The 26,330-nt window shown below is 54.5% G+C and overlaps 2 protein-coding genes across 5 annotated transcripts in view; both read left to right on the plus strand.

The window, feature by feature from the left end:
* ATP6V0A1 (ATPase H+ transporting V0 subunit a1) overlaps positions 1-12,406 on the plus strand; it is a 54,344-nt gene extending 41,938 nt beyond the window's left edge. For all 4 annotated transcript variants that reach the window (XM_037495216.2, XM_037495215.2, XM_037495214.2 and 1 more), the window contains 3 exons: positions 4,534-4,651; positions 4,934-5,105; positions 10,922-12,406. In XM_037495216.2, coding sequence (XP_037351113.1) covers positions 4,534-4,651; positions 4,934-5,105; positions 10,922-11,015 — 384 coding nt within the window. In that variant the 3' untranslated portion in view covers positions 11,016-12,406. The remainder of the gene's footprint in view (positions 1-4,533; positions 4,652-4,933; positions 5,106-10,921) is intronic.
* A 6,259-nt stretch (positions 12,407-18,665) lies between these two features.
* Positions 18,666-26,003, plus strand: NAGLU (N-acetyl-alpha-glucosaminidase). The gene is made up of 6 exons (XM_037493714.2): positions 18,666-19,051; positions 20,268-20,415; positions 21,797-21,943; positions 22,119-22,204; positions 23,044-23,300; positions 24,304-26,003. The coding sequence occupies exons 1-6, from the start codon at positions 18,666-18,668 to the stop codon at positions 25,593-25,595; spliced, it is 2,316 nt and encodes a 771-aa protein (XP_037349611.1). The 3' UTR covers positions 25,596-26,003.
* Positions 26,004-26,330: the final 327 nt, after the last annotated feature.

The raw sequence follows: 26,330 nt of genomic DNA on the forward strand, positions 1-26,330 counted from the left end.
GGACGCCTGCCTCCAACATATCAGGCCCTTTAACATCCACAGTCCCCTCCCTCGCCCCACCCCGAAGCAGTCAGTGGCCTTGTGCTCGTGACATGTGACCTTGTGTGTGACGTGACTTCCCACTAAGTGTAAATTTGTGTTTTCAAGCCTACCGAGGACGAAGTGGTAAGACCAGCTGGCTTTGCCTTCATGTTTATCTGTAGCTTCTCTTCCAATCCTTGTGATCACTCTGCTGACCCTGCCGCGTCCTGGCCACACATGACCCCCGTGCATCCCGCATCTCATCGGCCATTTCTAACCAGTTCATGAACCCGTGTTCTGAAAAAGCTCATCTCCATTCACTGCATCTCATGTCAGTCACCTTTGTCTTGTCTCATTGACTCTGCTGATCTAATACCTCTGAGAATGGCTTTGAAAGGAGCTACAAGTAATGTCTGCTTTGGCATTCTTGAAGTAACTCCCCTTGGGAGTTAAATCCCTTTGGCCTCTGTCTTCCTCTCCTGTGATGTTGTGGTCGCTCTACCACTGGGAGTAGCTGTTTCCTCCCTGCTTCTCTGAGTGTTTATGAGTAAAGCTTACCTTTTCCCCCTGTCTGAGATGCAGCAGCCTTCCTGCTGCCCTCATCAGCTTGATGGTGCTTGAAGTGAGAATTGCTGGCCCTTTGCTTGGGGTTCCCTCTTGTGACCCAGGTGGGAGGTAGACAGCTCTCAGGAGGAGGTTTTGCCTCGCAGATGCATCCCAGAAAAAGCAATCCATCTGCATGAAGGGAGTTCATATTATGCCAGTCACACACAGACAAGAACAGAAAGAAAGTTGACTGAACATTCACGCCTTCCAGCTCAGCGTTCATTCAGTTAGCGGCACGCAAATTTCAAATTTGGTTTTTAAAACACCTTGCTGCACTGTTTGCATCTTCCCCCAAAACTTCTGTCTAAAATACCTAGACCCGTGAACTTCACCTGCCTCTCCTGGCTCTCCTGGCCCTCTCTAAGAGGGTAGCGGGATGGTAATGAATGGAAAATCCTTTGCTGTTCTACATAAAAACAGGCCTCTGGGTTTCCCTGAAGACTGGAGGGGCCCCTGTGCTGACATCCAGGGGCTTCGTTCCTGGCCCGCCCCTGTGGGCACAGTCCCAGGTGGTGCTGCCTGGCAGGGCTGGTAGGAATGTGCCTCTGCCACCCCCCTCTCCCACTAGCACCTCCTCCAGCAATACTGCCCCTTCTGAATGTCTTCCAAGTTGAGCACCCAGTGCCGTTAGCAGAATGGCCCATGTTTGTAGCCACATCCCAGGGCAGTTGGCCATCCAGAGAAGATGCCTATCAGCAGCCTCCCCAGTTGCTGGCCTCCAGCTCCCTCAGCTTCCTAAGTAGTTAAAACATCTTATCTTTATCAGGTAACAGATACAGTCTAGTTCTCTATGGTCAAATTTAGATAACTCACAGTTATTTTAAGATTTTTCTTAAAAGTCCAGCCTCCTAGAACTTCCCCATTTGACCTGGCTGTGACCACCCATTTTCCCCACACAGGTCATTGTTCCAGCTGGGTAGAAGCGGCAGTCCCTCTCCCCGGGGAGGCCAGTGGGAGCACTCGGCCTAGTTGTAAACCAGGCCCAGGCCAGTTGATTGAGAAGCCCTTAGCGGCTATAACCACTCAGCAGGCACCTCCCTATGCATCTTTTCATTGGGTACATTCATTCCACCCATCACCCTCCATGTGGCAAACACTGTAATTATTGCCGCAGAAACTGAAAGATGGAAAACAGTCCTTGCCTTCAAGGAACTCCTAAGTTGAGGAGACAACCTGGGTGACAGATGCTGTGATCAAGCTGTGCTCAGGATGCAGTAGGAGCACAGAAAGAGAGCACCTGACAATACCTGGGTGGGGGTGGGACAAGGAAACCAGGAAAGGAATCCCTAAGGGAATTATTCCTATTCCAAGCTCAGCATGAATCTCTGGAGAGGGAAGGGGTGCGGCCCCACCAGTGTGTGTGGTTGTTGTACTGCAGGCATGGAGGCCTACAGGCACATCATGTGTGGGGATAAGCAAGTATGTGTGGCTGGAGCACAAAGTCAGGACCAGCACAGGTGCGAGGTGAGACAAGGGATAGGCAGCAACCAGCCAGAGCAGAGTGTTTGGACAACAGGAGCTGTCAGAGGGCGGTGATGCTGCAAGTGACGTGACAGCTGTGCAGTGCTGAGACGGTACGGATGCTGTGGGGTATACTGAGTGCAGAGGGGACACAGTCTAGAGATGGGAGGGCCAGCTGGGCTGATAAGTCAGCCAAGAGTGGGGAGGCCTGAAGTGAAGTGAGGTGTTTACTAGCCAGTGTCTCAGGCCAATATGAGATTAAGGAACTGAAAACTCCAGGTCCCAGTGCCCCAGTGAATATAGGCCTTGAGAGCCTGACTGGCTTCCAGGCTGCAGTTCCTCAGACATCACCAGGGACTCTGGTAGACATGCACACGAGTAGAAGTAGGTTTTTGTGGGGTCAGAGGAGAACGGCTAACTAGTTTAGTTTGAATGGCATGAGTTCAAAGCATCTGTGGCATCCCAGGAAGAGATGTAGCACAGCAAGTAGGAAATAGGTGGCTCGGAGCTGGAAGTGTCCATTTGGGAGTCCCTCTGATGGTGCCTACTGAAACCCTAAGGGCAGTGCTGCAGGGGAGCCTTAAGGGCTGAGGCTGGAACCCCAGCAATTAAGAAAGAGCCATTATGGAGACCAAGAAGGAACGTCCAGAGACGTAGAAGGAAGCCACGGGGAGGTGAGTGTCTCCAGGGAGGAAGGAAAGACAGTGGTGGAGACGCTGTGGGTTCATGACACACGCGTCTGTTAGGTCTCACGGTTGGGAAATAAGGGTGAACATGCCAAAAAGGACTGGCTTGTGGAGCAGAGAGGGTAGAAGCCCAGGTAAGGTGTGGAAGGGTGTTGTGGAAGGGGGCAGGGAATGTGCTGATTCATGGTCAGTCTAGGTTGACTCACTGGGCAGGTCTGAGGGGCAGACTCCTCCTAAGTGCTCGACTGGATTTCTCAGTTCTCACCCCATCATCATCTTCCCCCATTTTCTACTTCAGAAAACATGCCTGAGGCAGGAAGATAGGGATCTAGGAGAGGAGACAGTGAAGGTAATGCCCAGAAGGGAAGCTTTCTCCCTCAGTCTCCTTTATTTTGCTTTTCAGGTGGGAGAAACACAAGATGGAATAAAAATCTGAAAGGGGTGGTTTCTCAGAGAACTGGCATAAAGGCCCGCCCTCCTTGGATGGTGGGCCTCTCCTCCCTCTGAGCACAGGCTCTGGGACAACAGCCAGCAGTGGTGGGGAGAAGCTCTTAAACAGCACTGTTGGGATTGAGGTCACTAGGATTACCCCAGTTTTCATGGTCACTTAGAGGCCAGAAGAGCCTGTTCCAGGAGAAAACCCCAGAAATACCCTAGCGCTGACAGACATGAAAGCAAGAGAGGTGGTTGCCCAGTTATGATGTGTCAGGGCTGGCCTGTCCACACGTTCTGCACCCCTAAGATCTGGGCTGTTCAGCCTTCCCAGCCCGCCCCTTCTCCCATCCCATCCTCATGCAGTTTCCCAAGGCAAGTCTGGTGTCCTTTGGGAGTGGAGTCATGTGAGCCTTGAAAGAAAGTGAAAAATAGACTGACTTGAGGCCAGTAGGATGAGGGGTAGCCCAAAAGCCTTCTGACTGGGGGGAGGAGCCTGGAAGGGAGCCTCCCTGCTGTTTAGTGGCAATGATTGCCCCACTAGTGCACCTCGTGCTTCAGCATCAGCCAGGCCTAGAGCAGTCCTAAAGGTGGACCCTGCAGACCTTGTTCCAGCCCCACCCCTTTATTCTAGAAATAATTCTTGGTGTTGAAAGGAAAACTGGGAGAAAGAGAGCATGAGGACAACAAGTAAACAAAAAGCAATAGCTGTTCTGTCCTGTCTTAACTACCCAAGCAGGAATTTGCAACACTTTTGCCAGAATTTTCCTGTGTAATATTCTCAGAAGTCACAAAAGCAAAAGGAGATTATCTTGCTCCCAACGGGTTGTAAAAAAGAAGTGAAGTGGCTATAGAGGGCTAATCTTCTCCAGGCAGCGCGGCCTAGGGGAGAGCCCTTCCTGGCCTCCCAGCACTGCAGCACTGGAGCCTCCTCTCGCAGGGGAAGTTGGGAGTCCTAGAGCAGGTCCTGCAGCCGGTCCTTGGGGCCCTGGGTCCTGACAGTCTGAGGGCTCCGCTCATACTCCTCTCTTGAGCTAACAGCCTGGCAGAGAGAAAAAACATGTGTTGAGAAGATTGTCATGAAGATGTAGTCATTGAAATGTATTCTGAGGGGAATGGCAGTGTTCCAACGCGGGGCTAAGCTAGGCAGGATTTCTGGGGCTGACACAGCCACAGTCACCTGAGTGCAAAGCCGGGTCTTCTGGCCCACATAGCCGTGCGTGCCCACCCTCAGACCCAAGGTGCTCACATGGCCACAGTTCAAATCCTCCTGGACTCGCCCCTCCCTCCAGCCTTACATGTTCTCTCTCGCTTCCTCCCATGACAGTTTGACTTTGGGGACACAATGGTCCACCAGGCCATCCACACCATCGAGTACTGCCTGGGCTGCATCTCCAACACCGCCTCCTACCTGCGGCTCTGGGCCCTCAGCCTCGCTCATGCACGTGAGTCTCAGGTTGAAGACTATGGTCTCCCCTTCTCTGGGCACCGCAGGTGGGGGCTTATATAGAGTGGAAATTCCATAAAGGCTGTAGGATTATTCAGGTTCTTAGTTTATCAGGGAGAATGATGTCCAGATGGGAGGATCTGTGCTTCTCCAGACTAGCTGTATGTGGTGGTCCCTTCCAGGCCACAGGAAGCCTGGGGGCAAGGAGCCTTTCAGGGTGAGGGTTGGAGAAGCAAAAACTGTAGTTGAAGTGACCCTGTTGTGTCTCCCCATTCCCTAGAGCTGTCTGAGGTACTTTGGACCATGGTGATCCACATCGGCCTGAGTGTGAAGAGCATGGCGGGAGGCCTGGCACTGTTCTTCATCTTTGCTGCCTTTGCCACCCTGACTGTCGCCATCCTCCTCATCATGGAGGGCCTCTCGGCTTTCCTTCATGCACTGCGGTTGCACTGGTGAGTGGCACACAGGGGCAGGAGGTGGGAACGCGGCCTTAACCACACTGAACACAGCTTTACTTTTGTGCTGAGTCCAGTCTCTTCACTAGGCAGTGCCTGCTTTCCCGTCCCCACACCCGAGGACCTGTCTTAGTAGTGAGTGTCAGGAAATGTCCCTGGTCAGGAGAAGCACAGATCGGTTTCCACAGTCTGCAGGGAGAACCTTTTCTAGGTCTCTAGGTGCTGTCAGGTCCCTTCTTCCTACCTCAGCATTCTTTAGTGGTATTCATCATGGCTGAAAGAAGCTACTGGAATTGGCTGTGTCTATCTGTCTATTTCTCTTTGCTCTGACATACAACTTTCTTCTGTCTTTAGAATAATGAAAGCAGCACTGGAATAAATTCAAGTCCAGGAAAGTGCTAGAGCTTATTCTACCCTAGTTTTGTCACACATGCCCCTACTTCTGTCTTGCCATTGCCTTTAGTAGGGGCCCTGGCAGCAACATGTTCATGAGGGGAGCGCTGGCTCTAGATTGTAGCTCAGTACACGAAAGCAGGTCAGGGGGGAGGCGGGTGAGAGGATTCACCAGAGACAGAGTGGGGAGCAGAACAGGCAGATCCACTGAAATACACTGCTGAGGGGAGCAGTGGGGAGACAGGAGAGGTCTGCTGCTCCACGTGGGTCATCTCCCTGTGGGTCATCTTCCTGACCAGGGATCGAACTCACGCTGCAGTGGCTGCCAGTAGCTTCATGGTGCCGAGACTTAACCCCTTGTGCTACCAGGGAGGCCCCTGATTTGTGCCTCTTAATTGGTCTGCTGAGCTAGCTCAGTCCCAGGCAGAGGGAGAGCTGGTGTTGGGGCCTGGCTGTGGCTGTGACCTCAAATAGGGTTGCCAGATTTAGCAAATATATATTACAGGACACCAGTCCAATTTGAATGTCAGACAATGGAACAATTTTCTTTTTTTTTTTTTTAAGATTTATTTATTTATGCACACAAGAGCTGGGGTACAGGCCAGAGATGCAGGGGGTGAGAGGATTCACCAGAGACAGAGTGGGCAATAGAACAGGCAGATTGACCAAAGTACACTGAGGGGAGAGTGGGCGAGACAGGAGAGGTCTGCTGTGCCATGTGGGAATCTCCCTGGCTGGCTGGGGATTGAACTCATGCTGCAGAGGCTGCAGATTGCTTCATAGTGCAGTGCTTAACCCCTTACCCTAGGGAGGCCCTGGAACAATTTTCTTAAAGTATAGTTACTTCCCAAATGTGCTTGGGACATATCAGTACTAAAACCTGAAATCCTGCACGTTATCTGGCTGCTGCCCTCTACAGTCCCCATTTCCATGTTGTGATTTCTTCCTCTCTTTCTGGGTCTTAAACCCCACATGCTCTGGCCCTTTCCCTAGAGAAACACCCACATTCCCAATATGGGCACACAGTCTTTCCAATGTAGGGGATCATAAACTCGCTGACCCTTCCTTAAGAACCCGTAGGTGAGCTGGTCTGAGGTGGAGAGTTCCATCACTTTTCCAGACCTGAAGAAAATCTAAACTCTGAGCCTGAGAAACCTCTTCCCCACTATTATTTTTAATTTTTCTTCTGGTTGGTTACAGCCCAACCTTTGTATCATTCAGAGGGAGGAAGAGGGGCAGGGTGAGGCGTGCCTGGGACTTACTCTTCCCTCAAAAGCTCCTTTAGAAGAAAGTTTCTGCTGTGTCAGGGAGCACTGCTCTCTCGGCCTGGCTTTCCCCTCCTTGCTGGCCTCTTCCCCGCCCAGCTGTTGTTTACTGTGGAGTCTGGAGGTTAGGAAGGCTGCGTGCCTCGGACTGCTGGCGGGCTCCCCTGTTCTCAGCTTATCAGCGTGCTCTCCCCAGCACACTTCCTCAGCCACTCAGTGTGAAGGGACGTCTATGTAGCCAGCCTGTGGTGACTCACTGTTTCTTGCCCTCTTGGCTTCCTTCCTTTCCTATTTACTTCTCTGTCTCCTGAGCTTGAGGGAACAGTTACCACCCCACCTTGAATCTGGTCCAAGTGGAGAGTCTGTCACCTCCCTGGTAAGGTGGGGAGCCGTCAAGGAACTGAACCCAAACTGTCAGAGCCGTGAGCCAGGCCCAGCGTGGCACGAGGAAGGCTGCCTGGGCTTGGCCTAATCTCCAGGGTGAGCTGAGGCAGTTTGGGGTGCTATGTTTTGTTGCCAGAAGATTACTTCTCACCTATGGCCCTGGAGTGTAGGTGTCTTCCCACATCCTCTTGACTGGGCCTGAGAAAGTAACAAGAAAGCAGGCTTCAGAATCAGGCCAACCTCAGTCGAATTCCAGCTCTGCCAGGCCTGGCCTGGTGACCCCGAGGGAAGTCCTTACGTGTCTCACCTTTTCTGATGTGAAAAGAGGACTACTCTGAGAAGGCCTCTGTGGTCAAGTAGGAAGCAGTGCGCATGCTGCCGCCCGCTTGAAAGTCAGAAGGCTGTGGAGGGGACGTCTAGCTGTGGTCCCCTACTTGCTTTGTAGTCTGTTTGGAGAGAGGGAAGACCCAGGGGGAGGCACATCTGAATGCCCCTCAGGTGCCATTTGCATGGGCCGGTTTGTCAGGCATGTTGTACTATGGGGCCTGCGGGGCTTCGGTAGTGGAAGTATTGGGTAAAAGAGACAACACCAAAGGCTCTTTTCCGCAGCTTTTAGAATCCCGTCAGGACACAAGTTTGGAAAGGGAAGGAAACAGGTGCTTGTGCGCCCCCTCCTGGCCAAACATGGCTGTGCTGCAAGGGCTGCTGGTCTCTGTCCCCGCCCTGGGAGTCCTCAGGTGTGAGGGGCGCTGGAGGTCAAGGCTGGTCCTGCAGGAAATGGCTATGGGGGTTTGGCTGCTGGTTCTCCTGGCTCCAGCCTGGACACCTTCAGGCCTGTCACTTTACCCTTGGTTTTCAGCTGGGGCTTCCTGATTCTGATACAAGGGCTGCCCACTATACCAGCCCTGGGTCTCTTTGTTGGGGATAAGAAGAAAAATATCTGACTTGATAATAAAAATAAGCCACTGATCAGAGATTCACATAGGCCACAAGAAGGTGGGTGACGGGTGTGAAGACAAATTGAGTAGTTTACCAAGTAACCTGCCAATTGTCTTATGTCTTTCCTCCCACTGGATATATAAAATGTGCTTGGCTTTCTGGCCCACTATAATTAGGCCTCTTTCTCCTTAGCAAAGGCAAAGCCTGGAATGTGATCTGTAGTTGTAACTGTGGACACCACACTGACTGCAGCACATGGCCCACCTTCACAGGCCCTAGCCCCCCCCTGCTACCCAGCATGCCCCACTTACATGCAGACGTGCACTCGCGCTCCCACAGACTGGTGGCTAAAGGCCACGACTGGAATGCAATGGTGCACAGCCCAGCAGCATGGGGTAGTTAGGGGTTCGCTGCCCCAGGAGAAGTAGAAACACCTGAATGTGGTTCCTGATGGCCATCATGTCTGCCAGGTGGGCCGTCAGACCAGCCTGTGTTCCACGCCCTGTGCAGACAGTGGCAGAAAGGGCCAAGAGGCAACCTGGCCCAGAATCGTCTCTCTAAAACAGCCACCCCTCAGCCACACCCCCTGCCAGGAAAGGCAAGCAGCCGGGACTCCATCCCCTTCCCTCAAGGAAACCAGGTTTCCTGTTGCTTAGCAGGAGTGCTCTTTCTGTGGGCTCCCAGTTAGGCCTCTGCCAGCTATTTGGCTGAAAGGGGTGACGGGGACTCATCTGGCTTCCCAAGGCTTCCTCATAACTGTTGAAATCTTGAGATGCGTTTGAGTGGCTTGGAGTGTGACAGAGCCCCAGAAGCTTCTGAGGAGAGCAGTGCAGCATTCCCCTCAAGAAGAAAGATCTCACAAGGTGGCCAGGAAGACCCTGCCGCACCCCGACACCAAGCACTTCATGTTTGTACTTTCTCAGGAAGCACGCGTTTCCCTGCTTGGGAGGGAGAAGCGGGTGGGGAGACTGACAGGGAAATTGCTTCCAGCTCTGTGCTAGGAGGTCGGGGTTAGCATGACTGGGAAGGGAGGCGAAGTCAGGCCAACCCTCAGGTCCCACTCTGTCTCCAGCCTGGAGAGCTGTGCTGTCTCAGCGGGACCCTCCCCCCCCAACTTGACTCATGTAGATCTCTGTACCCCCACCCCAGCCATGTGATCCCCTTCCCCACTGGACCCCGGGGGTAGAGGAGGTATGCAGAGGGTTTCCGGGGGAAGAGTGATGGCCCCACAAGCAGCTGAAAACTCCTGAAACCTCCCCGCCTGCCCAGGTGGAGTTAGAATTGTTTGTGTGATTAGTGAGCCAAGAGAGCAGTTCTGGAAACCTCACAGGATGCCAGGCAACTTACCCACTACCTGGCTGTATGCTGACAAGTGAAAAGGGTCTGTGTTCACCTGTTTTCAGTTGTTCAGAAATACCCCAGCCATATGCAGACACAGTCCACCCACTGTGAAGGATTCAGACCCCACAGAGGTGCGCAAGGAGCAAAACCAGCCCCCTCTGCATTTCCCGGGAGGGAACCTGGGGCTGGAGCCTGTGTGGGGCTTGTGAGGGATGCTGCACGTGGCGGCCACCACAGCTCCCAGTGCGGAATGCCTCGGCCAACTCCAGCCTGCAGCTTCCCGTTCCTGGACACTCTTTTCCCTGAGGGAAGCTTCACCCAGGCTCTACTGGGAGTCCTCCAGGATTTGGAGGCTTTGGGACCTTGGCCCAGCCCCTGCGGAACGTGGGGGTACAGCGAGAAGACAGCCTGTTCCTACACCCACACAGTACATTCTGTTTCACCTCTTCTTGCCTGGGGTGGAGCTGGCAGCTCTGCCACTCTGTCCTCAGCCAGCACCCCACACCTGAAGGGACCCCTGAGGAGTCCTCCCTTGCTGGGGCCACTCCCACCACACCCCGTTTTGCTTATTTTTCCTTCCTGGCTTGGAGTGAGGCAGCCTGGAGAAGAGAAGCAAGCTGGGCCTGGAGGCTGAGGCCTCTGGAAGCCCTGGGTGCAGGAACCACTGCCTGAGGCCTGGCTGCCCTCTGTTTGGCCTATCTGTTCTTCAGGGGTTCTCGTGCCCCAGGTCACACAGCACTGTGTGGAAACTATTCCTCAGGGCACCTCTCCTTTGCTTTTTTATTCTCTGAATCATGCATTTTTCTGCCCATATTTGGTGGTGATTTGGCTGCTGGGCAGCCATCCAGGGCAGGCCTGCAGGGGAAGCCACGCCAGCCTGCCTCGCTCTGCTCCCTCACAGGAGCAAGGTCTTCCTGCTCCCTCAGAGCCCCTGCCCCCTTTCAGAGCCTGGGGAGACCAACAGGGATGGATGCTGAGCTGCTGGGAAGGGAGTTAATGCTCTGCTTTTCCTTTCAGTCCCCAGGAGGAGAATTCTTTCTCAGATGTTTTTGTAGTTGGAGAATATTTTTGCCACTGCTTTGAGAAGACATCCCTCCTAATTTCCCCCTTTCCTGGGAATTTCCTCCCCTAAATCAAAAGCTTCCAGCTTTCACTCACAGCCCTCCCTGTAGGGAAACAGAGGTGCTTGCCAGAGTCCTGGCTGAGCCCATACCACTCAGGGCTTCCCTTAGAGCTCTGCCTGGTAGCTCCTGGCAAGAGAAGGGCTTTGGGGGCCCCTGCGCTGCTGTTAGACTCAGGCCAACTGACCTTGTCTTGCTCATGGTTTTTACAAAGGGTTTTGCATCAAGATCCTCTGTTTGCTGGGGGCTTTCTCCTCAAGTTCATGGTGGAATTTAATTTGGGTGGGTGGGGGCAGGGCCTCTTTCTGAGCCAACTGTGAAGTCCTGAAAGGTTTTGTGCATGGATGACTTTCCTTTTCCCTTTCCCCAGGGTCGAGTTCCAGAACAAATTCTACAGTGGGACCGGTTTCAAGTTCTTCCCCTTCTCCTTCGAGCACATTCGGGAAGGGAAGTTTGATGAGTGAGCACCTCTGGGCAGTGCCCCGCTGTCCTCCACACTCTCCACAGCAATTAGCGGTATCCTCTTGCCTGTGGTCGTGCTCCCTGGGCCTTGGGACATTTGTGGCATCCCTCCCACCTTTCCCCAGTCCCCTGCTTTGTGTGTAGTGTGGCGATTTTCTGGAGAGAAGCTGGGCCCTGGCTGTCACTCACACTGGGCACCCACTGGGCCTCCATCCAGCCAACAGCCCCTTCTCTGTCCCCTGGTATCGGCCCCGTTCTGCATATACACATGAGCCCAGAGCCCTTTACACTTGCACCTATTTGCAGTTGGAAGGAGCCTTCACACCTAGACTTTGAGTCCCCTGCCCCTGCCATTCTAGTTACTGGTTGGGGAGGGATACTCTTTAACATACCCTTGGGTTAGCATGGGGCAGGCGCAGGAAGGTGGTATTTCTGGCCCTTGCCCCACCCCCTGTGGTCTTCAGAGTGCTTGTTAATTGGGAATTCTGCAGAACCCAAGTAAAACATCATGCATGACTGCTCCCTGTCACCCCCCAGGTCCAGGACCCCCAACACCACCTCTTTAACCCCTACTCTAGACTCATTTCCCTCCCCTTCCCTGTTTGCACCCAGCATAACATAGCACAGCAGGGCCTGGCTGGCTCCTTGGCTGGTGCCTCTCAGGCCCCATGGCCCTGCCACAAGCATACCCTCTGGGCAGCACCCATGGACGTGCCCTCCTGGCGCAGACTGCACCTTCGCTGCCGATCGCGAGCTTCACATGCAGAACAGTGGTCATCACGGGCAGGTTCTCCTGCAGGCCTGCCTTGCTCTGCCCACCAGTGTGCCTCCCCTCTCCCCACTCTGACCCCAGGTTGAGAGACTCGGGTCGTAGGCAGGGGAGGCCAGCGTCATTTATGGCTTGCTGGTGGACAGGAGTCGGCAGGGCTGCCAGTGCGTGAGGTGGTGAGCGATGAACCCCTATCCTGTGGGCTGGTGGTGGGCCCTGCCAAGGAGCCACCTTCCCTGTCACCCCCAGCGGGCGATGGATCTTAGGGCCTCTTAATCATGTGTTGGTGCAGCAGCCCCGGCTGCTTCAGCTAAATTGATCCCCTGCTGCCTCCAGTGGCCCCTGCCCTCCCCCACCCTGGCTCTTCTGAGTGCTTAGAGCTGCTCTCCAGGCTGGGCTGGTTCTGGACGCGGCCCCCTCCCCACTCACCCCTGTGCAGTGTGACCTGCCCCAGACCTTGTGCGGTGCCCCCTTCCTGCTGGTCCCCATGGTTCATGTGATCGTCCTCCCTCTGTTTACAGCAGGGCTGGAAGCAGATTTCTTGGTCAGGAACCTGCCTGAGGCCTTTCTGTTCAGACATTGCTGTGCTGAATAAAGTGTGTTTGACTCTACAGGGAGGCTGCCTGTGTGTGTGCCACAACCCCTGGTGCCCCCACCCTGTCCCTCCCTCCCGTCAGCATTTCTGTTTTTCTCTGATCCAAGGCCACAGCTCTAGCTGCCAGGCTGGGCAATTCTTTTGTGAAACTCTCACCTCATCTCGAGTCTCCCAGGCACCTTCCCACTCTCATGAGCCAAGGCAGCTCTGCAGGCTACCCAGCACATAAGGGACTTGGGGGCCTGGCCTCTCCCCTTCCCACACTGCACCCACCCAGCCTGGGGAAGGGGCCTGGGCGTCTACCACCCGCTGCCTCCTCTCCAAGCTGCTCTCCAGGGCTCAGCAGCCTGCTGTTTTGAGTCCTAGTGCCGGTGGCCTTGGTGTGAGTGGAGGCTCAGTGTGGGCTCCTCAGAGCAGCTGGAGAATGTGAAGTGCTGAGGAGATGGCAGACTGTCCGGGCAGGCAGGCAGGCGGGCAGGGGCAGGGTGCCCTGTCCTCCCAACTGCTATGGGAGGCGAGGCGCCCGCATTCTTGCTCAGTGCCCTCCTTCTCTGTCCCTACCCTCCCCCCCCCCCCCCCAGGGCCTCCAGGCCAGAGGCTGTGCAGGAAAGTGAGTGAGCAGCAGGCCGCCAGCTGCAGGGAGGGCAGGGGCGCTGTTCACCATATTCCGTACCCCACCACCTGCAAACCCACTCCTCGCTCACAGGCCCCCTCTTGCAACAGGCCCTAGGCATTCTACCCCACCTGGCTCCTCAAAAATCTGGTAAATGAGCTCTTTTAGCTTCTGTTACTCAAAAAGGGAATCCCAGGCGGAGTAGATATTTGGAGTCAGTGGAGCAGAACTGAATTGAAATAAACCCTAAAATGTATGGATTCAATTGATTTTCCACAGAGATGCTAAAGTAGTTCAATGGGGAGAGAACTGCTTTTCAAGTGCTGTTAATGGAATGGGGTGTTCACATACTAAAGAACAATCTGGACTATAGCCCCACACTTGGTACAAAAACTAAATCAAAATGTAGGAGTTAAAACTACACCGCTGAGGGAAATCCTCGGTGAACAGCTCCGTGACCTGTGTTAGGCAATGGCTTTTAGGTCTGACACCAAAACAAAAGCACAGCAATAAAAAAATAAATAAGTAAAAGATAAGTTTGGCCGTTAGCAACATTCAAAATGTGCTTCAGAGGACAGAATCAAGACAATCAGCCCGTTGGGAGAAAATATTTGTGAGTCAAGTATCTGATAAGGGGCTTGTGTGTAGAACAAAGAAACCTTGTAGCTCAAAAAACACAAGCACGTCAATGTTAAAGATGGACAAAAGATTTAAATAAACATTTCTCCAAAGAAGACATCAAAGGCCGATAAGCTCATGAAAAGATATTCAAAGTCATTTGCTGTTAGAGGATTGCAAATCAAAGCCACAAAGAGATACCACACCAGAACCACTAAAAAACGCTGTAGGAAGAAAGCCAAGTGTCACAAGGATGTGGAGAAACTGGCCTTGCTAGCCCGGCTGGTGGGAAGGTAGATGGTGAGGGAAAGCAGGCCCTCAAAATGTTAAACATAGAATTCCCCTCAGACCCGGCAATCCCACTTCTGGGGGGTTCTCAAAACGACGAAAACAAGCACAAGCACGTGGACGCAAATGTTCCTGTGGCATTATTTATGAGAATCTCCAAATGGAAATAACCCCGGTGCCCGATGACTGGTGCCTGGATAAGCAGAAGAGGGGGTCTCTGTGCTCCGCATGGCACTCCACGGAAAGAGGCGTGGCACGCTGAAGTGCTGTCCACACAGCTCAGAATCATGCTAAGGAGGCAGACAAGGCTGTGTGGGCGTACGAGTCCATTCCTGGGAAGTGGCTAGAAGGGGCAAATCTAGAGTCAGAGAGGATTGGTGGCTGTTGGATGGGCTGGAGTTAAAATGGGTACAGAGTTGCTTTGGTGGGGGGGCAATGAAAACATCAAAAATTAGATTGTGGCGATGATCACACAACTCTGCATAGACTAGAAACCACTGAATCAAAATGTAAGAGTTAAAACTACACCGCTGAGGGAAATCCTCGGTGAACAGCTCCGTGACCTGTGTTAGGCAATGGCTTTTAGGTATGGCACCAAAACAAAAGCACAGCAATAAAAAAATAAGTAAAAGATAAGTTTGGCCGTTAGCAACATTCAAAATGTGCTTCAGAGGACAGAATCAAGACAATCAGCCCATTGGGACAATCAGCCCCCAATCTGCTGCTACCAATCACTTTCAATTGGTAAACATCTACAATCTGCATCAGTAAAGCAGGGGGAGGCCAAAACCCTCCTCAGAAATTCTTCTCTTGTCTGGCTGGGTCATGGGCGGGCTGTCTGGGTCATGGGCTAAACAGAACTCCCAAGATCTAATGGTCTCCGGCTGCCTGGCTGCCTCCAGCCCAGCCATTTCTTTTCTTTTTTTTTTTTTTTTTAAAGATTTATTTATTTATCCATACAAGAGCTGGGGTACAGGCCAGAGGTGTGCAGGGTGAGAGGATTCACCGGAGACAGAGTGAGGGGAGCAGTGGGTGAGGCAGGAGAAGTCTGTTGCGCCATGTGGGTTTCTCCCTGGCCAGCCCCAGCCAGGGATCGAACTCATCCTGCAGAGGCTGTGGCTTGCTTCACAGTGCAGTGCTTAACCCCTTGCGCCACCCGGGAGGCCCCAGTTCTAAAGAAGAACTAACTGGAAACAGCTGAGGAAGATGTGGGATGTTCCGGAAGCCTGGGATGGAGTTGGGGGGCAGGATGGATCCATTGCTCATGTTTTTAAGGGACATGCCCTTTATCTGATCCCCTTCCTATGGAATCCTGGGACCCCAGACATCTGCCAAGTGCATCTGCTCCCCTTATCCAGGGAATGCCTCTCTCCCTTTGAGGCCCTGGAACCAACACAGGAGAGGGTGGTTTGGGGCCTGCTCAGCATCATAGAGACAGGACAATTCATCACCACCTTCAGTACCTCACTCTCTGTCCTGGCCTTCTTTGGAGACCTGGGTGGGACTGCACCTCTCTGCCCCAGGAGCCCTAGGTGGAAGGGGCATTGGCGCTCCCTTCAGATCTGAATGAGCGGCCTGCCCACCCAGCCTACCCCAGGCATGTCCTAGGTGTGGGCTGCTCCCTGCTGGTCAGACGGGGAAGGACTCATGCCTCCTCACAGGCCAGGTTGGTGGGATCCTCCCTAGGCAATTGGATTGGCAGGGTGGAGAGACAAGAGACCCTGGAGGAGAGTGCACAGGCAGGGGGCAGGCTGCCTGGCCTGAAAGTGGAGGCGAGATAGAGCGGACAGCCCATCCAACTGTTTCACCAACATGAACTGTAAAAATAACAAAAGTGTGTCACATGGTATACGCATCATAGAGAACAAAAGGCCCTCTTATAAAAACACACCTTCAATTCAGGAGTAACCCACCCAGAGCGACCGCTGTTCACAGAGTCTTTCTTTAAAAACACACAAATGGGAATTACCATACCCAGTGGTCTGACCCTTTTTAAAAAAGCACGTAATTGCAGAACTTTCCTATTAAGTACCAACCTATCTCCTCGGCTTTCCTCACACCTGATATTTCAATCTATCGACATACCTTAATTTCTTCAACCAGCTTCCTGCAGGCCACACAGAGTTCCCAGCCCGGTGGGGAAGATGAGAGAAGAGTGGGACCTGCCCGGAGCATCAGGGAGGTTCCTACCCCAGTGTCCATGAGTTCAGGACACCCCCTGGATGGGGCCCCCAATCTGCTGCCCCTGCCAACAAGTCTCCACCACTCTGGATGAACCCAGACCCCACAGAGAGGCCCCTGAGCCTGACAGTGGACCTGCAGCCTCATGTTCCCTAGGATTCAGAAATGCTGGGACAAAGGGTCCTGGAAGGAGGAGATTCTGAGATATCGCACCTGGAGTAAAAGGTGTCTGGAGGGGCAGTCGGGGAAGAGGTGCTGGAAGGGAGTGGAGGGGAGCCCAGGAGGTTGGGAGGGGTTACAGGCAAGGGCACCATGAGGGCACAGCTCTCTGGGCCAGTGGTGGAGCCACGCTCCCTGACAAAGACAGAACCTTCTGCTACATGGAACTGAATGGGAGCAGGGGCTGCCATCTTGCAGGAACCTCTCCCTGAGCTGGGAATTGGCTATTGACTTGTGTCTGTAGTCGGGGGCAGTAGAGGGAGATGAAGACACAGGGCAAGCTCTGTGGACGCCCTTGCTTTTTCTTTTCTTTTTTTTTTTTTAAGATTTATTGCCAGTGATCGAATTCATGCCTCAATGGCTGGCAATAGCTTGATAGCGCTGAGATTTTAACCCTTGCGCCACCAGGGAGGCCCTCCCTTGCTCTCTTTCAATTCTAGCTCTGGGTTGTTGGAACTGGCAACCCTTCTCTGACTCATCCCTGTCTCTGGGCTGCTTCACTCAGGCCTGACAATCTGAAACAATCTACCTCTGCCTCCAAAAGGACTCAGAATCCTTTAAGAAAATGGTCTTTCTGGGTTTCCCTTGTGGCGCAAGGGGTTAAGTCTCAGCTCAATGAAGCTATTGGCAGCCTCTGCAGCACAAGTTCGATTCCCCAGCCAGGGAGCTGACCCACATGGCACAGCAGACCTCTCCTGTCTCACCCACTGCTCCTCTCAGCAGTGTATTTCAGTAGATCCACCTATTCTGTTCCCCACTCTGTCTCTGGTGTATCCTCTCACCGCCCTGCACCTCTGGCCTACACCCCAGTTCTTGGATGCATAAATAAAATAAACCTTTAAAAAAAAGAAAACGGCCTTTCTATAGGGCTTGTCACTCCCTACTACTACCATATGGCCCCCATCAACCCCTCCCTGCCCAGTGAGGCAGCCTGGAAAGCTACATCACTTGAAGTAGCCAGAGCACTGGCCTGGGAGCTTGGAGGTCCAGACCTGCTCGCCTTTTGGTTATTGATCATTGATCTTGTCCTAGCCACCTCCTTTGAAATGAAGATAACTCCAGTCCTGGCCTCCTGCTGCAGCTGCTGCCCTGACCTGTAACATCAAAGGGAGACCTTAATATGCCCACTAAATCGTGCCCCCTGGCCAGCCCAAGCTCACATCATTCCGCCCTCCCCCCAGTGTCTCAACTTTTTATGTCCTCAAATCTGGCCAGCTCAATCTCCGCCCTTTGGATCTTCATAGATGTCTTTCCTCCGCTTGTAATATTTCCCCTCTCTTTTTACAGTCCCAACTTAATTCAGACCAAAGGTAAATTCTTTTTTGCAAGCCTTAGGCTGGGTACCCTTGTATTTCTTCACAGCACCACAAATATAACATAAATCTTTATTTACATAAGTATTTGTTGTTTTTTTTTTTTTTTTTTTTTTTTAGGTTTTTTTTTTTTTTTAATTTTTTTTTAAGGTTTATATTTATTTATTTATTTATTTATTTATACACGCACTGGGTACAGTCAGAAGCGCGGGAGGGTGAGAGAATTCACCAGAGCCAGAGCAGGGAGCAGAGCAGGCAGAAGGACCGAAGTACACTGCTGAGGGGAGCAGTGGGCGGCAGGAGAGGTCTGCGCGCCATGTGGGACCCTCCTCTGGTGGCCGGGGAGCAGCCGGGGATTGAACCGGCGCTGCAGAGGCTACAGGCAGCTTCGCAACCCAGCGCTCAACCACTGTGCCACCGGGGAGGCCCTGTTTTTTTTTAAGATTTATTTATTTATGCATACAAGAGCTGGGGTACAGGCCAGAGGTGTGGGGGTGAGAGAATTCACCAGAGACAGAGTGGGGCGCAGAACAGGCAGACTGACTGAAATACACTGCTGAGAGGAGCAGCGGGCAAGACAGGAGAGGTCTGCTGCGCCATGTGGGTTTCTCTCTGGCCGCCCGGGATCGAACTCGTGCTGCAGAGGCTGCGGACTGCTTCATGGTGCGGTGCTAAACCCCTTGCGCCACCAGGGAGGCCCTACATAAGTATCTGATTCCCAGGTCTTCCCCAGAGAGGAGAAGTGCCTGGTACACTTGGATGGAAGAAACAGTGACTTGCACGTGAAAGCGAATGAAGCTTAAGGAGGAAGCGGGTCAGCTGGCTCTGACCTGCCCAGGCCCCCGGGGTCACGCGCTCCCGCACCACAGGCGCCCGGGAGACGGCTCGGGGCGCAGCCCGGGACCCGGAAGCGGGTCTCTCCCCGCGGCGGGCGGGCACCGCCCCATACGGCCACGTGGCCCGAGGCCCGCAGCTGATTGGCCGCGGGCCGCCCCGCCCCCCGGCCGAGTCCCGCGTTGGGCTTCCGAGGGGCCGCGGCCGGGCGGAGGCCGGACCATGGGGGCGGCGGCGGTGGCCGCGGCGCTGGGGCTCCTGCTCCTGGCCGGCCCGGGGAAGGCGGCCGCGGACGAGGCCCGGGAGGCGGAGGCCGTGCGGGCGCTGCTGGTCCGGCTGCTGGGCCCCGCGCGGGCGGCCGGCTTCTCCGTGTCGGTGGAGCGCGCCCTGGCGGCCGAGGCCGGCCTGGACACCTACCGCCTGAGCGGCGGCGGCGCGGGGGCGCGGGTGCGCGTCCGGGGCTCCACGGGCGTGGCGGCCGCCGCGGGGCTGCACCGCTACCTGCGCGACTTCTGCGGCTGCCACGTGGCCTGGTCGGGGGCCCAGCTGCGCCTGCCGCGGCCGCTGCCCGCCGTGCCCGGGGAGCTGACCGCGGCCACGCCCAACAGGTACCGGGGCCGGACGCCCGCCCCGGGCCCCGACGCCCCCGCCCACGCTGCCCGAGCTGGCCGCCGCCGAACCTGTCAAACTAAGGAGAACCGGGCGAGGGTAGCAGGGGTCTGGCCCCAAGCCCCAGGCGCCTTTCTAACCGCTGTGCGGCCTGGCGCGAGTCGCTCCACCTCTCGGGGCCTCCGCTGGCTCGTCTGAACAGTGGGCGTCCACCGGGCCTTGTCGGGCGTGAGGATCTGCAGAGTGATGGGTGCAGCTTGGGTGCTTCTTGGGGATCAGTAAACGCGACTCCTTTCCTTTCCCACCGTCTCTTCAGAGATGCTCAAGTTACCTGGCTGCTCGGGAAGTCAGGCCCTGAACCACCAGGTTGTTTCCAGCAAAGAAGCTTTTTGTCAGCCAGTGGCTCCATACTTTTTTAAAAAGACCCGCTCCCCAGTAGCAGGTGTAGGAGGATTGTTTAGGAAACAGAGGACACGGGGCTTGGGAAGCGTTTCTTCACTCTCAGGTCAGAGGGCGCCAGGCAGTCTGGGAGCAGTCATCTGTAGTAGGTGTTCTCGTCTGTGTTAGGGATTTAAAATGCCCCGCGGGTGTTCTTCAGGCTCTGGTGTTAGCAGCTTCCTTCAAAGGAACAGAAATATTTTGTTAAGCACTAGCAGCCCACGCCCTGAGGAGTGCGGTGCAGTGGTTACTGGGGTAGGGGTCCCGTCCTTGCTCTTGGCTCAGGCCCAACCACACTTAGGGCATGTGGTTGGTAATAGGCCTCTGTTCTAGTGCTTGCCCGGCGAGGTGGTGATGTGCCGTGTTCACACACTAGACTGTGGGGAGAACCGGTCGCTCCCTCCAGGACAGGAAGCAGCTGTACCACGTAGAGAGCAGGGTCTGTAGAGAGCAGGGTCTCTGGAACAGGAGGATGACCATAGAATATGCTCTTCCAAATGTCTGATGCTACAGGTCCCTTGAGGAGGATTGAGGGCAGATGTGTGGGCACCTCAGAAGCTCAGATAGCTGGGGTGTCTTCGCTCTACCTGGGGTGGATCCTGGAGTGAAGCAGTAGAGGGCTACATTGGAACCCTCTCCTCCGGGCTAGATCTGGGGTAGAGGTGGGGGATTTCTCCAGGGCCAGTCCACTAAGCTCTTCAAAAGTGATCAGCTCATAGAGGTGGGGGACCTCCTCTTTGTGCCCTGGATGCTCCCAGCATATGCTTCTGTCCACAGGTACCGCTATTACCAGAACGTGTGCACGCAGAGCTACTCCTTTGTGTGGTGGGACTGGGCGCGCTGGGAGCAGGAGATCGACTGGATGGCGCTGAATGGCATCAACCTAGCACTGGCCTGGAATGGCCAGGAGGCTATCTGGCGACGGGTACGTACCCTCTCCTTGCCGCTCCCCCAACCCGGCATTGTCAGTGTTCAGGGCACACAGAGAATAAGGGCTCCAGAAGTATCTGTGGTATGCACAATGGCTTCCAGCTTCCAGGGACTGCACCCCAGCATGCCTCTGTGAAGTTTAAAAAGCCTGGACTCCTCTCTTGCACCCCACAGCTCCTGTAAATTCCATCTCAGCAGCTATTGAGCCACCTCACCCCCTCCATCCTTATTCATGACCCCAGGTCAGGCTCATATCCCCTCTCCCCAGACCCCCACAGGAGCTTCTGAACAAGATTCCTTGCTTTCTGTGATCCACCAGGGTGTCCTTTCCAACATGCAAATACGGTCATCGCTCAATCCCCCATTCCTTCAGGCTCTGATAGCCCCTGGGACTGCTTAAGCTCATTCAGAGCTGTCCTCACCCACCCTTCTAGCCAGCCTGTTGCATCGGGCAACACCACACTGACAAACGGGAGGGAGTCGTGGAGCAGGCTGCACAATGCAGGATGCTGCTGAAGAGCAAGATCCTGGCCCTTTAATTGACACACATAATTGGTTTTTAGGAAATTAGGGAGATTAAGGAAAGGGGAAGGGTGTAGAAGATTAGGGATTGTGAGTCTCCCCTCCAGGCACTTCTAATCTACTTGATGCTACACCCTAATCCCCAGCCATGGTTCTAATCTTATGAACAAGGCCCTCCACTGATCAGCTTCTGGGGTCCCTTGTCATACATCGGTCCTCGGCCCCCCCGGGCATTCCCGGTCATACCTCGTGATGTATAAATCGGGAGTATATGTTATGCATCGGTCCTCAGCCCCCTGGGCTTTCTGGACATACCTTGTGATGCACATGTTATGCATCAGTCCTCAGTCTCCGGGCATTCTGGACATACCTTGTGATGCACATGTTATGCATCGGTCCTCAGTCTCCGGGCATTCTGGACATACCTTGTGATGCATAACCTTCCCAGTGTGATCCAGCTTTGTGCTCTTGTTTGATCTGAAGGGCTTAAGGGTTTGGGCTCCTGTTCCTAAATGGCCGGACCACTTTGACCTTGTTTAGGTAACAAAATGGTGGCCGAATAGGCTGCCTAAGAGTAGCAGACCCACACCAGCCTTGCTCCATGAAGCTTTCTACGATCCCCTCCCCATTTTAGAGGTTGCCCTTTGTGTCTCACCTCACCTATGTGACAAAGGTGACCTGGTAAACCCACCTGTACACGGGTCCATCCTCTGGGGCTGTGGGCTCCCTGTAGGCAAGGTTCCTTTTGTTAATAAGCCATGCACAGAGAGGAGATGCATGGATGTTTGCTGAAGAAATGAATCAATGAAGGAGATGAGTGTGTTTATGTGTGTGAGAACTGCCCTCCTCCTCAGGTGTACCTGGCCTTGGGGCTGAGCCACTCAGAGATCGATGAGTACTTCACTGGTCCTGCCTTCCTAGCTTGGGGGCGCATGGGCAATCTGCACACCTGGGGTGGCCCCCTGCCCAACTCCTGGCACCTCAAGGAGCTTTATCTGCAGGTAAAAGGATGGGGAAGGACAGGGGCAGAATTGGAGGTGGCAATCACAGGTCCAGGGAGGGGGAGGGGTTGGCCCACCTGGGGCTCTCAACTCACTCTGTGCCGTGGGGAGACAGGGGCTCCTGCCGCAGAGGCCATGCTCACCAGCTCCCTGTCCCCGGTCCCTTTCCTCCCAGCACCGGATCCTGGACCGGATGCGCTCATTCGGCATGATCCCAGTGCTGCCTGCCTTCGCAGGGCATGTCCCCAGGGCGCTCACCAGGTGAGGTCCCACTCTCACCCCCACTCAGCTGGACAGGATTTAAAGGAAAACTGCAGCTCTCGATGCAGGCCTAGGCTTGATTCCTGGTTCTACCTAATAGCCATGTGACCTTGGGGAGATTATGTGACTGCTCTGTGCCTCAGTTTCCTCCCTTGTAAAATATGTATGGCTTGGTTAGCACAGAGTCTTAGCAAGTGGTAGTTTTATGAGTTCACTATTGTTCCTGATCCTCTGTGCTAAGACCTCCCCTCCTTCAAGAAGCCTTTTTCAGGGGTAGGGATGCAGTGTTGGTCACCACCCATCTCATACCTGAGAGCACCTGCTTCCCACCACTCTCTCACTGCTGGCCTCACTAGCCATCCCTTCCCTCCCCAATGGATGGCAGGAGCCTCATTCATTCCGTCAGTGAACGTTTGTGTGGCTCTGTGCTAGGCCCCCGGGAGGCAGGGGCAAGGGCCTGGGAGATGGCGGGAATATTTGTGGGCCCACTTCTCAGGCAGGGTGACTTCTGCCTGGGGAAGAGAGGCAGCAAGGGCTCAGGGCAGAGGCAGTGCTGAGCCAGGTCTTGAAAAATAAGCATCGTTCATATCAGCCAGTGAGGGGGTAGGAGGGAACTAGCAAAAGCTTCTGGAGGTGAAACTTCAAGGGTATGGGGGGTAACCAGGGGCATAAGCAGGGAGTGAGAGGAAAGGCCACCAGGTGCGGGGACATGGCATAGGCAAAGGTGCGGTGGCATGAGAGACCAGGTGGCTTCCAAGGACCGCAGATTAGTCAGGAGGCTGGCAGTGTACACGTGTCAGCCTCCGGAATATGTGCGCCCCGTCTCCCCTCCCTACTAGGGTGTTCCCTCGGATCAATGTCACCCAGATGGGCAGTTGGGGACACTTCAACTGCTCCTACTCCTGCTCCTTTCTCCTGGCTCCGCAAGACCCCCTATTCCCCATCATCGGGAGCCTCTTCCTGAGGGAGCTGACCAAAGAATTTGGCACAGATCACATCTACGGGGCTGACACTTTCAACGAGATGCAGCCCCCCTCCTCGGAGCCTTCCTACCTGGCTGCAGCCACTGCTGCTGTCTACCAGGCCATGACTGCAGGTTTGGTGCCGTGGGGAAGTGGGGAAAGGGTCTCCCCTCAATAGATGGGGGTGGTAAAGGTCAGGAGGGGTGGGAAGAGTGCTGGAGTCATAACAACTCACTGTGATCCACAGCACTTCCGGCTTACCAAGCAGGTGTCCACACAAGCCACTCATTTAATCCCTGTGGTTGGGTGGTGAGCTCTGGACCTGGACAACCTGCTTGGTCCCCGGCATTGCTCCTTCTGCCTGTGCAACCTTCAGGAGTTCCCTCCCTCCCGGTGTCTCAGTTGCTTCACCTGTAAAATGGGGCTGCCTTCTAGGGAGGAAGATGCCCAGCCCAGGGTACAGTGTCACTAAGTGCTGGCTCTTGAAAATGTCTTCTTCCGCCTCTTGCTACCTCCATGCTGTGGTAGGTGGTACAGGCCAGAGGTTACGGGATGTGCCCAACGCCATGGTACCCTTGCTGGCACATAATTGTGACCACAGGGTTCTTTCCTGCCACTCACTCGCAGGGGAGGGGTGGCAAGGGGCCAGTCAGGGACAGCTTGGCAGGGAGGCCTCTGTGTCAGTAGGAAAGGAACAGATTGGCTCAGGCTTCCTTGAGCAGCATTGCTCCAGGTGTGACTAACAGCAGCCCCTCTGCCTGTCCCTGCCCCCCAAGGCTATCAGCTCTGCAAATTCTCAGTCCCCACCTAGATCTCCTGAATCAGAATGACCGGAATGACTAGGTCCCAGGAATCCACAGAATTCCTGGAATCCATGTTTCAGCTTGCCCTCTGGATCATTTCTGATGTTCCCAAAAGTTTGACAGCACCCTCCTGGGACTCCCCGTGTGACAATAGGCAGGGTGTGTGCCCTGGAATGTCCTGCTGGCTGGGGGTTGCGAGGGAAGCAGCGTCATGTGGTAGTCTCTGAAATTGCCTGGACCTCTGTTTCTTCATCTGTAGAAGGGGGTGAACGTTCCCCGGGCCTCACCTCTCACCTCCCCACTTCTGTCTCTCCTGCCCCTGCCTCAACCACAGTGGATCCTGACGCTGTGTGGCTGCTCCAAGGCTGGCTTTTCCAGAATCAGCCCCAGTTCTGGGGGCCTGCCCAGGTGGGAGCTGTGCTGGGGGCTGTACCCCGTGGCCGCCTCCTGGTCCTGGACCTCTTTGCTGAGAGCCAGCCTGTGTACATCCACACAGCCTCCTTCCAGGGCCAGCCCTTCATCTGGTGCATGCTGCATAACTTCGGAGGCAACCACGGCCTGTTTGGGACCCTGGAGACCGTGAACCAAGGTCCTGCAGCTGCCCGCCTCTTTCCCAATTCCACCATAGTAGGCACCGGCATGGCCCCTGAAGGCATTGAGCAGAACGAAGTGGTCTATGCCCTCATGGCTGAGCTGGGCTGGCGGAAGGACCCTGTGAAAGATTTGGAGGCCTGGGTAACCAGCTTTGCCACCCGGAGGTACGGGGTCTCCCACGGGGACGCAGAAGCAGCGTGGAGACTACTTCTCAGGAGTGTCTACAACTGTTCAGGTGAGGCCTGCAGGGGGCACAATCGCAGCCCGCTGGTCAGGCGGCCCTCCCTACAGATGGTTACCACCGTCTGGTACAACCGATCGGATGTGTTTGAGGCCTGGCGGCTGCTGCTAAAAGCCACTCCCACCCTCGCCACCAGCCCGACCTTCCGCTATGATCTGCTGGACGTGACCCGCCAGGCGGTCCAGGACCTGGTCAGCATGTACTATGAGGCAGTGAGGACTGCCTACCTGCAAAAGGATCTGGTTTCCCTCTTGAGGGTGGGAGGCATCTTGGTCTACGAGCTTCTGCCTTCACTGGACAAGGTTCTGGCTAGCGACAGCCGCTTCCTGCTGGGCAGCTGGTTGGAGAAGGCCCGGATGGTAGCGGTCAGTGAGACTGAGGCCCGTATCTATGAGCAGAATAGCCGCTACCAGATCACCCTGTGGGGGCCAGTGGGCAACATCCTAGACTATGCCAACAAACAGCTGGCCGGACTGGTGGCCGATTACTACACCCCCCGCTGGCGGCTCTTCATGGATACCTTGGTGGAGAGCCTGGACCAAGGCATCCCCTTCCGACAGCACCAGTTTGACCAAAAAGCCTTGGAGCTGGAGCAGGCCTTTGTCCTTGGCACACAGAGGTATCCCAGCCAGCCCCAAGGTGACACCGTGGAACTGGTGAAAGAGCTCTTCCTCAAATATTACCCCCAGTGGGCGGTTGGTTCCTATGACAGAGTAATGAATCCTAGGCCAAACTCCAGACCCAGGCAGGTTCCTGGGCAAATGTCACAAGAGGTTGCTAGGCCTGGGTGAAGGAACTAAGACCTGCTGGTGGGATTAAGCACGGGCAGCAGCCCTCCACACCCTGAATGTGAGATCACAGTAGTGCTTTAATTCAACTTAATAAACTGATCAATCATTGGGCCTGTCTGTGAGAATGTCACTACCACGAAAACTGGGAGGACTCTGGGCTTAACATGGACACTGCTATTGGCTGCTTCTCCCTGCCTCCTTGCTCCATTCTCCACATTTTTCAATCCTAACTTCTGGACTTTAAACTGATAATCCCCTCCCAAAACTGCTATCCTCAGTGGCAGTTGAGGGCTATATCCCCATGAAACAGAAACATGCCCCCGGGGGGATGTGCCAGGGGCCCTCAGTGCCCACATGGGAGCTTACCCTCCTGCTTGCAAAACTTTGCCCTCTAATGCAGAAAGAAAGGGGTTCCATGAAGTGACTTCATCTCTGAATAGGTCAGGGACAAAGTGTACTCAACCTTTTTTTTTTTTTTTTAAGATTTTTTTAATTTATGCATCCAAGAACTGGGGTGTAAGCCAGAGGTGTGGGTGGTGCGAGGATTCACCAGAGACAGTGGGGAGCAGAACAGGCAGATCTACTGAAATACACTGCTGAGGGGAGCAGCGGGCAAAACAGGAGAGGTCTGCTGCACCATGTGGGTCTGCTCCCTGGCAGGTGGGGGATGGAACTCAGGCTGTGGTGGTTGGCAACAACTTGATGGTGCTGTCTTTAACCCTTGGGCCACCAGGG

This window comes from Talpa occidentalis, unplaced genomic scaffold (genome assembly GCF_014898055.3).
Source record: "Talpa occidentalis isolate TD23 unplaced genomic scaffold, MPIMG_talOcc4v2.1 talOcc4.7, whole genome shotgun sequence".
Lineage (NCBI taxonomy): Eukaryota > Metazoa > Chordata > Mammalia > Eulipotyphla > Talpidae > Talpa > Talpa occidentalis.